At 31.6% G+C, this 13,346-nt stretch overlaps 1 protein-coding gene across 1 annotated transcript in view; it reads right to left on the bottom strand.

Annotated features, from left to right (window-relative positions):
- The window catches only part of LOC139483153 (golgin subfamily A member 6-like protein 7), a 40,196-nt gene extending 27,221 nt beyond the window's left edge, over window positions 1-12,975 (bottom strand). Inside the window, exons 1-3 of the mRNA XM_071267187.1 lie at window positions 12,720-12,975; window positions 9,671-9,940; window positions 3,055-3,324 (exon numbers count right to left, since the gene is read on the bottom strand). Of these exons, the coding sequence (XP_071123288.1) occupies window positions 3,055-3,324; window positions 9,671-9,940; window positions 12,720-12,975 (796 nt within the window). The remainder of the gene's footprint in view (window positions 1-3,054; window positions 3,325-9,670; window positions 9,941-12,719) is intronic.
- Between the last annotated feature and the right edge of the window lie 371 nt (window positions 12,976-13,346).

The raw sequence follows: 13,346 nt of genomic DNA on the forward strand, positions 1-13,346 counted from the left end.
CCACTTAAAATCCCTATCTGTTCAATCAAATTTTTCAATTTTAACAGCTTTTTAAATATTTTACCTTAAGTTTAAACCAGGTATATCCTGAAATGTACATGTACCACCTTTCTACATGCCAATTTTCAACCAATGTTTAAAGTCTTATTAGAACTTTCTGATCTAGAAAATCTTAAATTTGAACTTTCTGATCTTAAAATCTTAAATTAGTGTACAGTTAACTATGTAGCGCATTAAATCCTGAAGTTTTAATGCAAACTCACAGACAAGTGAATTTTGGTTCAAAATGGTCTAAATATATCTCCCTTTCACCAAATGTGTCATTTTTGAAAATTTGTTGGTTAGTTTAGGTAAACCATGACATCAAATGTACTATTTTTTGTTCGAGTAGACATACTTAAAGTTTCACATACGTTCTAAATTGGAGGGAGTAATTGGTGGTCTTACACCTAAAAGTTCACATATTAAAATCTAAACATTAAGTATCATTATTATATATAAGACTGTAAAACGTTATATAAAACCATTAAAAAAACCTCCGTGAATATGATATGGCCATGTGTACTTTAAATATATATTAAACACCCTAAAGTGTTCCTCGACCGGTGAATATTTACATTTTGACGACAATTACGAAAATGTTTTTACTTGCTAATGCTGAGTATTTTTTATTTTTTTTCAGAAATAAGAAAAATTTTGATAACAGAATTATTATAAACATAGACAACTGGGGCCTGGTTTTCGAAAGTATCTCATGACTAAGACATGTCTTATGATGGTCTTAGGACATGTCATAGTCGTCAGATATGTTTTCGAAAGTGTCCTATGTTACGATTTGTCATAACTTTTGTAGTAAACTTAAGACCCCTCGCGACATGACTTATGATGGTCTTATGATTGTCAACTAAAATTTTAATTACTTTTCATGACTTTTTTGGTATAATTTCATATTAATTGTAATAAAAATATTTGTTGTGTTTCTCGGTTAGCTAAATAGTAAAGATTATATTACTACGTGAATTAAAATTTGAATCGCCTGCAACATACAACTTGGAATTTTTTTCTAACTTATGGTTTTGTACAATATATACATATTATTTCGTTCCTAGTATATTTAATAGTACTATATTTACGTATGTGCACAGGCATTTTGTACTCATGTGCATGTATGATGATACACGAAAGCGAAGTTCAAGATTAAACATATATTACAAACTAAATTCAAACAAACTATCAACTCATATTTCAATTACTGTTTGTATAAAATTTCAGGTTTATTATAATGAAAAAAAAAATATTCGTAAATATTAAGAATAGTTATAACTAATATGTTCATACTTTTCATTTTCATTCTTATATTTTATACTTTTTAAACATTATTTAAAATAATAGAAATAATGTTCACTTATGACAGTCAAAAGAGCATCATAGCTATGACTCTCTTAAGACAGCTTTGATTTACATCCTATGACATATCATATGATAGTCATAAGATGATAATAAAATATGTTCTAAGATATATCGTATGACATATCTTATGATACTTTCGAAACCCAGGCCCCTAACGTACATGTTCATTGAAGATCGTTATTTTAATATTTAGTCACTTTATTTACAATTATTATATGAAAAAATTATTGAACTGTCATTGACTACCTATGAAAATATATTGTTCTAAAAAAAACCCAGATCTTATCTATTTGATTTAAAAATGGTCCACCCTATTCTGACATTTCTACCCTGAACAAATTGATTCATTTCTACCCTAGAATTGATACTGACAGTTGTAACCTTCACAATTCGAAGACAAAACTCCATCTTGGATTGTAAAAAAACAGAGAACCAAAGGTCCAGATTTTCTATCAAGTTAGCAAAATTTGATGCAGGAATGCAGATATTCAATGTGAATTTTCATTTAAATGAACCAATTGATAAGAATATAACTTATTAATATTAATATTTTTGCTAATGTTGATTATTTTTGGTTGTTTTAAAAACAATTTAAATTGGCATTTTAAGGGGAGGTAACTCTAAAATAGTGCATTTTCTGAGGATTCTACATGGATTTTTCCTATTTTGTATTTTAGCCGGAAAAAACGTACGGTGACCCTATCTTTTCTTTTGAAATTATCAAAGCATTGTCTGAAAGCTATCTTTTCCTTAAGTATTTAACTATTCTATCATTTTGTTAAGTTTCTAATCACAAAATGTTTTTTTTTCCTGTATAATCCATACAAAATTTGGCATTTTGAGAAAATGCGCGGTGACCTTTCATTTTATTATATTTTTCAACATATATCAACAGATACTACGTTTTGGCAAAGTATGAACAAATTCTATCATTTTTATTTTAGATTCCCATACCACCTTAAGATAAGTTTAATTTAAGATTAATCAGACAATGGGATGAGCCGATCCCAACAGTCTGCAAGCTTCTTGTTTCAATGTGGAACAATACATTGACTATTTTACAGATTTTGTAATAATTCTACCTAGTACACATTTGCTACGATGATTCTTGTTAGAAAGGCTATAAAAATACTTTAACTTTGATTAATGATAATAGAATGAATGTCGAAAAAGCTCAATATTTGTAAAGAAGGAACATAAATCTTTATCTCGTTTGTTTTCACCTAAAACTGAAACTTGGATACTAAAGCTCAAAACCTGCAACACGGAAAATTGGGGAGAGATGGTTTAGAAAAAACGGAGCAATGGAAACTTTTCCTCTGCCTGCTGGAAATATATTATGATTCGGTTCTTTAACTGCATTAATTTATTTGATGCTTACAGTTCTATTGATTGTATGTGCTTTCTATGCAAATGTTCTATCTTAAAAGAATTTATTTAGTAATATTTTATAAACAATAAGATACACATTATGTCTTCAATCTTCAGTTCTAGATCAGCGAGCTTACAGAAAATGTAAAATATTACCAAACGCTGGTACATACATGACATAGCCCATTTACCATACTTTGATCTTAAATATGGTCGAGTCTTTCCATTTTAGAATATTTTTTTTTACTGTAAGTGTTGGTTGTGTTCATTTACCTGATATATTTATGGTTGCTTCTGTAGATGCAGTATCACAGACACACTTATAAATACCAGCATCATTTTTCCGAACATTCAAAAGAGTGAGTTTCTTTTTTAAAGGCGTATTTTCCTTCTTGAAGTATGTATTGCTTTCTGGTATGTTTTGTCCATCTTTTGTCCAAATTGGTTCCATATTAAAAGGCACATTCAGCTTACACTGCAAAATCACCGTGTCGCCATTCAAACATGTATTGTCTTCTAAACCTTTCACAAACCTAATTTGTTCTGAATGTAAAATATATAGTATAGTTTTCTCTTAATGATGATTCAATACTTTGATTTGTTGCTTGTACGTAGTTAAGAAAACACTTTTCAAAAGAGATTTAAATGGGTCAATAAAAATGTGATTGAACTAAAACCATAAACAACATAAACCCTACAAACTATCATGTTTTTTTAGTCCAGTCGTTCTTCTAGTGACAACTTAAATCCGGTCGTAAAGCCCCAGTCCCACTAAACCACGATCGCACCACGCTCACCGCGATCTAAAATAAATTCAGATCGTGGTGAGGTCGCGGTACGAGCGGCATGAAAATGTAAAATTTCGTTGCTTTCACGATGATACTACGTCCTCATTACGCTTCTACAACGATCCCGCTACGATTATATCACGTTCTAACTGCGCTTATTCTGCGACCTCACTACGCTTATCAAGATCTTTCCACGCTCATCACGTTCTCACTACGACCATACACAGTTGATATGCACTACTATTTTATTCAAAAGTCAAACTATAGGGCTGTGCGGTATATTTTCAATATATATATGTTCTGAACTTCCAAGAGTTTAAACATTCCCTGATTATGTTTCTGTGGGAAGACATACAGAGATCATTTTTTTAACCAACCTAAGTTTCTATTCATATTTTTACAATAAAAAAAGAATGTGTCTGAGGACACGACTGCCCCTTATCAAGTTTTGCAATTATTCATTTAAAAAAATAATAACCCTAGAACTGTATTAAAGTGATTCGCTGCATAAATTCGATCTTCGTTTTGTGGTTCTAAGAATTATGTAAGAGTTTCACAAAATTAAAATGAGTCAAATGAAAGTGCGGTAACTGAAAAATGTGCAATTTCTAATGAAAGGAGCACAACTCTAGAACAGTATGTAACTCAATGCCCAAATTAAAACTTAATCTGAAATTTGTAGTATTCACCATTTTGTATGAGTTTTATAAAAACTTCGGATAGAGTGCGGAAAAAAAATAATCGGACGGAAAGACGTACAAACGGACAAAAGGGCCAAACAACTGTCGAAAGGAAGGAAGGACGGACGGTAATGGATAATACTTAATTATATGTTGCTTACGGCGGTAGCATTAAGGGCATACGATACAGTTTTGATCCCGTATTTACAGTTTGAGGAAAATTTCCATATAGGCTATATGTTGCCTGATTAAATCAAATATGTAATAAAAATATACCTTCATGTGCTACTTTTTGAGTTGAGGTCGAAATTTTGTATATTTGCTCAAAATTCGGATTTGTGTCCGTATTTTCCCTTTCGAAAGAAAGATAACTATTTTGTTTTAAAAGATAAACAAATTGTTTTTTGTTAATTAATTTATATTTTTTTTATTTTATAAGTATCCTAAAAATTTATGCATTTTTGATTCAGAAATAACAGATATTTATCAAATGGTCTTGAATTGAGAAAAAAACGTAATTTTTTGCTGTATACTTATCAAAATTTAAAAAAATGCACTATTTACAGTTAAATAAAATTTAGTCCACATAATCTCCCCGCAAAATGAAACAAAATGTCGTTTTAAAAAATAGGGGTCCATGCACTCGTTTTCAAATTAAATCTGTTGGAATGATAAAAATCAGTCAAAAAATGCATCTTTTCCCGATATGTCATAGTTTGAAGTCGCGAAAATAACATTTTACGTTATCAACGTCATTACCTCCCCTGTAACTGTATCGTATGCCCTTAACATAAAATAGTGGGGACAGTTTTACTATGGTTTTTGTTTTATAATTCCATTTTAATTGCTGATATAAAACTCATCAAAGCGATACCCATATCAGTGTATGTAAAGTGCGGATCCTAAAATATCATTTTCACTGTATATGCCAGAAATTTTTGATGTACAATGATAAATGAACAGACGACTTTTTTTTATATTTTTGAAGAAAATGAAGAAAATTAGTTAAAAAGTATACGTTAAGAAACACATAATACTAATAAAACAAAGTAAGAGATGCGAACGGGTTTTTTTTCGCGCCTAAATCCAAATAGCTGTGAAGTATATACCAAAATAGGTGAATATTTAGGACATTTCACGAACAGATCGTGCAGGTGTTTTATAACTAAAAGGTAAGATGTTGTTGCAGAAAAAATATTCATTTCAACACAATTATTAAAGTTGTGTAACGTAGAATAGGTTTTGTCATTCAGTTTCTTCATATTGAACTGAATTCCACCATGATGCTTTCTTTATGCGAGTTATGTTTACTGTGGAATAATTTTTAAGCATGTAAAGCAAGACTTTAGTTAGCGTGCTTGCTTTTTTTTTTTTTTGTACAATCATTATGATAACACCCAATTTAATTCAAATATAATAATTATATAAATACAGGTTAAACTATGCCGATACATATTGTTTAAAGATGTCAATCTTATTTACAAAGTTTGTATAAACAATTATACAAACTAAGCAATCAAGTCAACCAAAGTTTTGCTTTACATGCATTAAGAAATTAGCTATAAAGCCTAAATTTAGCCGACTTGCTCAAACAATAGATGAAGTAAGAGACGGATTTGATAAAATTTAACTTACGGGTTACAAGTTTGGTTTTAAAACACTCTAAATAAATTCAATAGAAATAACATGTACATATTTATTTCAAATGTATTCCATTTTTAAAATTTCTTATGAATCGTATAGGGATCTTTATCCTGGTTTTTTTTTATCCATTTCCATATCCTTGATTTTTTTTTATCCATTTCCATGACACTTCACCACTAATTACGAACATTTTGATAAAGATTGAATCGTTGGTTTTCCCGTTTAAAAGGTTTTACACTGGGGCCCTTTATAACTTGCTGTTCGGTGTGAGCCAAGACTCCATGTTGAAGACCGTATTTTGACGTATAAAGGTATACTTTTATAAATTGTGACTCGTTTTGAGAGTTGTCTCATTGTCACATATGACATCTTATCTATCTGTGGCTCAATCCGAAACGAGACGGGATAAAAAGGGATAAAAACACACTTTTTTAATATATTTATAATGGGCTTAATATGAGTCAGAAAAGAGTAGAATAGTTGGTCGCGTTGGGGTATAAGCGTGACGCGGAATGCCGATTTTTTTGTAAGCGTGACACGTGATAGTCAAATGATTGTGTCGTGAAAACGAGAAATAAAGTATAGCGGGACACGGAAAATTAAAAAAAATGAGAACTGCATAGTATAAGCGGGATACGGGAATCTGATAAAGCAGAAAGCGGGATTAGGGATCAGACCCTCCCAATGAGACCCCAGAATAAGATATTTTTTTATCTTCATCCTATTGTTACAGTCATGCCTTCAATAACAAATGTATCCCATGCATGCATTTTTATAGACAAAAGACCTTATGGATATTTGGGGTTCTTTGACATGCTGAATCTAACATTGTATCCAGTTTGGGGATTTTTACCAAGTTACCGAAATAGCCCACATAGAGGTCCAAAGGGTCTAAGATCATCAAACATGAATTGTAGCATGCATGTTGTGTACAATTACCCAAATGTGCATTGTTTGACCTCTGTGGTAGTATCCACTCGCGGATCTAGAAATTTTTATAAGTAGGGGTCCAATGACTACCTAAGAGGGGGCCCGCTCCAGTGATTCCATATAAAAGTAACCAAATGTTTTCCCAAAAAGGGGGCAACCCCCTGTCCCCCTAAATCCTCTTCTGGTATCGAGCTGTTCATTACGGATATTTTTTTTTTGTATCAAGGGTGCTCTACTTCACGTACCAATGCAAACAAAAAAGTTTGCCCACACCTTACATTTCATGTTTTAATGACTGTGGATAATTTATGTCACATACCGTTTCACCTTATACAGTTCAAATCATGCAAGCAACAATCGAGTCAAGAACATTTGTTCTACCAAAACTGTCTTTTTCAGAATATGGAAATTGAAGCAGTTGAGGGTACAACTGGGGAAAGTTAATCTTTTATAAGCTTTTCTGTCACCATTGCGTTTCAAGATGCATATTTCTCTGTTCGCAAGTGTATTTATTGCGTGGAAGATAACGTCCTCAAATGTACTCGTCTCTATTTTACACAGACTGCACTTAAACTCCGCAATATCAATTTTTGACTTCAAAAAAATACAGAAATATCTTTTAATTTTTTTTTTAAATCAAGGAAAAACGTAATTTGAAGAATACAATATGACATTTTGAGAAGCGTTTTTGTTACAAGTTTGAAAAGCTATATATTTGATAAAGAATGAATGAAGAGTTTGTATTTCAATTTGAAAATACATTTATCATAAATTCTAAAGTCATCAACTAAGTTTTTTCATTTGTTTCAAGTGCATTTATCACATAATTCTACAATAAAAATTCCTCGCATCTTCGAAAATTCCACATCAGAAATGACTGCACTAACAGTGATAATTCATCGCATCTATAGTTAAAATGGATCGCTTTCAAAAATCGATATGCTATATTATGTTACTTTTATAACACTTATTTGAACTTTAATGCTATGTTTGTACATAAAAAAGACATATCACAATAAAAATATGTAAAATCTTTCCTTCAAATCAATTAATTTGGTATTTTCAAAACGTAAACAAATACAGTTTTCCCATGATCCTTTATTCTACAATAGACATACCCGCATATGACAGTGAAAATGAACTAGCTGGATTCGCACTTTATATACACTGCATATGAGCCAATTGTTGGACTATTCAATTAATTTGAAGTAAACTTAATGCAATTTGCAAATTTAGTGACTCACAGGCACTAGGAAAAAAAAAACACACTTCGTTAAAACTGTTTCCAACAAACAATATATATGTCAAGATATCTCAGTAGCATGGGTTCGAATCTCGGCGAGGGAAAAACAAAAACTTTGCGAAAGCAAATTTACAGTGTTTAGACGTGTTGTATATATATTTGGTCTTTTGGAAAATGTTGTTTGTGCTGTATTTAGACCCTTATACAACACGAAATTTGTTTTGCATGCACACGTATAAAAATTATGGTTTTTATCCAACGCAATCATAGGTTTGAATGTAGTTTTCAATTTAGACTTGTATATTATATATATATATATATATATATTATATATATGCATATATTCCAGATTCGTTACCTTTGATAGAGGTTTTAAACAAAACTCTTTGTCTTCAGTATGATAATATTAATTACAGATCAAATTTTACATCTGGTTTATTTTTAATCTGAGGATATACAAATAGAAATATTAAAATTGGTACTCTTAAATTTATTACTTCCACTAGGTCTTTTACTCTTTTGTAGGACATTTAGTACCCATGATTATCCCTATCCCAGTAGTCAGTGTTTAATAAGAAACTGGCAATACATTCGGATATTGTGTTATCTAGACTTCGATGTCAATTTTATTGAGTGGCATTCTAGATTTTGACATCATTTATCATTTGTTTTACACCTCAGGAATATATTGTTCTATTTTGTAAAACCTTAAGGAATTGTGCTCTTCAACTTCTTTCGATTTGTGTTTGGCTTTTAAAACTGTTTGGATCCAGCGTATCAAATGAGTCTTTCGTAGTCAAAATGCGCATCTGGCGAACAACATTTGAAGCCTGGTATATATGATGAGTTCATTCATGGAATATTATAAACTTCGAAACTTATTTTATTTTACAGGAAATAGTTAACTTGTACTTCAAATAGTCAGCAGCTGTTGACTAAAAATGTTCATATAAATATTTCTCACCAAAAATCCCTCTTATTGGTAAAACATTTAATCATACACAGGCAAAAGTGCCACACATGATATACTCACGAAGGCCATTACATGCGTGAATCGTGCGTAAATTTACGCACGATTATCGGATGTAGCTCTACTTGGGCGTTTTCCGTGCGAACAATAGGCATGATTTACGCATGATTTTCGCACGATTATCATGCGTGGCACATTTACTCGTGTACATATAACATATTTAAGGAAATCAAACTATGTAAGTATGGCATAAGTAAACTTTAATGTTGCGCACATCAACGTCAAGAGTTACAATTTTCTTCTAAATGCCATACGCATTAAAGTTACCATTTGAAAATGAGATGGTACTGGTTTTGTAATGTGGCAAATGTAACGCCCGAACCTTCCCAACAAAATTTTGAACAAACAAAACGATGTAAGGTGCATACCGTCGTCAGGTTTTCAGCAAATCATTCCTCTCTTATGTTTCAAATCTTTGGTCTAAAATGTATTTTTAAAGGATTCCAGGAAATGCGTGTTGTTCGCTTATTTATGATATCATACGGTATTCAAATAGTCATATAATAAAATTAAAAAAGGAAAATGATGAGTGTTTTTATTTTACGTTAAGAGGTCAGTTGGTTCTTTCCCTTACCTTCAATCTTGAGTTCACATCGAGTTTCTGCTGTTCCACATATACAGCTGTAGTCTGCTATATCACTTCTTTTAAAATTTAAGATGGTAAGTGTATGAGTACCGTTTAAGTGAGTGATTGAGATATTCTTGTCATCTTTCAGTTCTTGCTTGTTTTTCAACCATTTTGTAGTATACTTTTTTTCGAGTTCACACTCCAGGACCACATTATCTCCTATTTTAGCATTCCTTGTTTTAAGTAAAGGTATCACAAATTTGGCTCCCGGAGGTTCTGCAAATCATCGAAATAAAATATATTTAAACGTTTTGTAACCGAAGCGCTTTTCCTGATTTACATCTCCAAAATAAAAAAATAATGTTCTCTTTATTTCACACCAAGGACATTTAAGGAATAACAGTACTGTAGTTGAAGAGTTGCCACCGTCAATTGTCGATTTGACGGTCGCAAATACAGTTTTACTGGCGGCGGGTAGAAAGTAAAACGTAGATTTGCGACCGTCAAATTAAAATTGACGGTCGCAACTCTTCAACTACGGTACTGCTATTTCACGTATAATGCATTACAAAAAGAATTAATACGATAGAGCTGGCAAAAATGTATAAATTTGACATACATTGTACAAAAAATATTCCGCAAAACTTCATGAATGATTTTGGCGCAAAGACGTCATGGCTCAAAATGACGTCATACAAATGAAAACCTACAAACTGGAGGTCATTACGTTACCTCTACGATTCAAATTCGAATACAATTACATCAAAACGGCGAATTTGAGGTAGGTGTTGTTTTATTTTCGATAATATTGTAATAATCAAACATTTTTTGGTCTAATCAATGGAAAATTTGTTGATTGAATCAATATGAAATGGCGGTTCCATCCTTAGTTACGCCTGGTCAGCTATAGATTTGACGGTAACTTTTAGCCAATTATAAAAAGTTACACAATAATTGCACTAGAACTACATATTAAGAACTTTAAGCTCTTCTAAAATTCAAAGAAAAAAAATATGAATGTGTACTAAAAAGATTTGAACAGCATGTTGCTTTATTTTCAAACCAAATTATAAATACTAAATTCCTTCAGATGTCTCATAGCTGAAGTGTCTACAGACTTTTGCAACTATAATTATCTTCCTGATCTATGTTACAATCATATACATCTAATCGATAGTACCCTACCGTCGTTCAAAGCGCATAGAGAGAACTAGAAACATAAAAACTGAGTGAAACGCATGAACTCCCAAAAAAACTATATTGGTACGCCATTTGCTAGTTATGCATCAATTACTATGCAAATCTACACTTAGTCAAAATATCACAAACCTAAAACAAGATAAAATTACAGACCAAACGAACAGACTGATATCTAAAGCTGTAAGACCTCGAAAGTATGTACTTAGTAAGTTGATACACTGACACAGTGTATCAGTCAACCGATTAATGACGATTACCGTATAACAGATGAAAAGCGGATCTCAATATTCATCTTTATAATTCTATCAGAGCAGTAAGGTGGCAGGAGTACACCTGATGATAAAGTCAACAAAGAATGAACATGAACCAGAACAACTTATAAACTGATATATGTAAATACTAGAAGACATAGGAGAGAGTATGAAACTGCTAGGAAACGGGAGGTTGACAAACGATATTTTACCTGACAAGTATTGGGAGTTTGTGTAATAGTCCAAGTTCAAGTGTCAATATAATTATCCATATATAACATAGCGACTAAATGCAATTGCTATTTTGTTTTCTCGAACTCTGTGGCGGTTCAGCCGTAATTGGTATGTATGACGTCAAGTATTTTATTATTGACTATCAATATACAAATTGCTATGTATGACGTAACAGATTTTTATTATTGACTGACAATATACAAATGTATGTATAAATAGGAAGAAAGCTTCAAAATAATTTACAACAGAAACAAGGCTTCAAAATACTTTAAAACAGAAACAAGGCTTCAAATAGACGATTTACGAAGACAGTTGACAATATATATGTTATATATTGTCAACTTTCTTGGTGTTTTAGTCTGATTTGTTATCAACATCAAGAACTGTTTTGTAGGCGTCGATGTCAGATATATTTGTAGGTACTACAGTTGTATGTCTGTGATGTATGTTAACAAAAAATTTACAACAGTATCTGGCTCCTTTAGAATTTTTGAAATACTAAGGCTTTTCTTCCTCAGGCATAGATTACCTTAGCTGGATTTGGCAAAACTTTTAGGAATTTTGGTCATCAATGCTCTTCAACTTCGTACTTTATTTGGCCTTTTTTAACTTTCTTGGATTCGAGCGTCACTGATGAGTCTTTTATAGACGAAACGTGCGTCTGCCGTATATACAAAATTTATTCCTGATATCTATGATGAGTTTATTTACTAAACCAATTATGTCTGTTTGTGTTGCCAACTCAATTATTTCAATATGACAAAACTATTGACAATTTTCATACACTGGGGACGTTTAGCTTGCTATCAAAATCAGTTTTCATCCGCTATTTTCTTCTGATATTGCTAATGTTGTTTTTTTTACTTTGTCTTTAAAAAGGTTCTGTGGGAATTCTGAATCAAATAAAAACAACTCAAGTCCTCCAACGGAAGGGCATCTAAACAGTTAATCAAAACTAAAACTCTTTGGAAAATAGAGTTATTTAATGTTCTTTGAATACAAAAGATTCATTTTGGAAAGAGATGTTTTTTTAATGGTATTTTTGCTAATACATGTTAAATTTGCATTATTGTTGTCTATAGCAATATACAATAACGTAATTGTTAGTTGAAAGATAGGTGGTCATACATATAATTGTGTGATAATGAAACATGTGAAACACAAACTCTGTAACATTTGAATACTACAACATCAGGTTTTGTCCATGTAAGTGTAACACATACAATATAAATGTGCTTCACTACTTTGAAACCAAGACCGTTTGGGCATATGATGAGTAAAAATATGTTCTTGTATTTTTATTTGTAGTTCGAGAAAACATATACAAAAAAATTGTAAACCAATAAAGACTGAAGTATACTTATATTTACCTTCAACCAGATCTGCAGTTTCATCACTGATACTTCTGAGAATTTTGACAAACTGTGATTCATTATCACGGTGCTCTACAAGATCAAAAATACTTCGCAACGCGTCATGATCATCCTCACCCAGAATCTTAGTATTTTCCCAGTGTTGTATTAAACCCTTTCTCAGAAGCAGAGCGAGTAGTTGTTTCTGTTTTCCTTTAAGGTGCCTTAAAATAAACTGTTTATGTTCGAAAAAAATCCCTTTTACTCTTCCCATTATGATTACATAAATATTTATCGGTCTCTTGGATTGCTAAAACTAATCTAAATAACAAATCTAAGGAGCCTCATAGGTGACATATTCCCCTGTGTTTTTATATCATTTGTTTTGTATTGCATGATAATTTCACCGTTCTCAATCACACAAAGACAAAAAGGTCTGTTTTAACTGATTAAATAATTTGCGTCCATCGTCTGTTTTCCAAATTTTAAAGCCTTTTTGTATGAATGCGTAAGCTCGCTTACATGATTGTTGGTGTTTATCGATTTAGTCAGGAAATGAAAAGAACTAAAAGAGTGTAATCGGACAAAATTTTAATTCCACAAATCTATATCTAAGTAGTAGTATTGGGATACCAATGTATTCTA

The sequence above is a fragment of the Mytilus edulis genome, chromosome 7 (genome assembly GCF_963676685.1).
Source record: "Mytilus edulis chromosome 7, xbMytEdul2.2, whole genome shotgun sequence".
Taxonomy (NCBI): domain Eukaryota; kingdom Metazoa; phylum Mollusca; class Bivalvia; order Mytilida; family Mytilidae; genus Mytilus; species Mytilus edulis.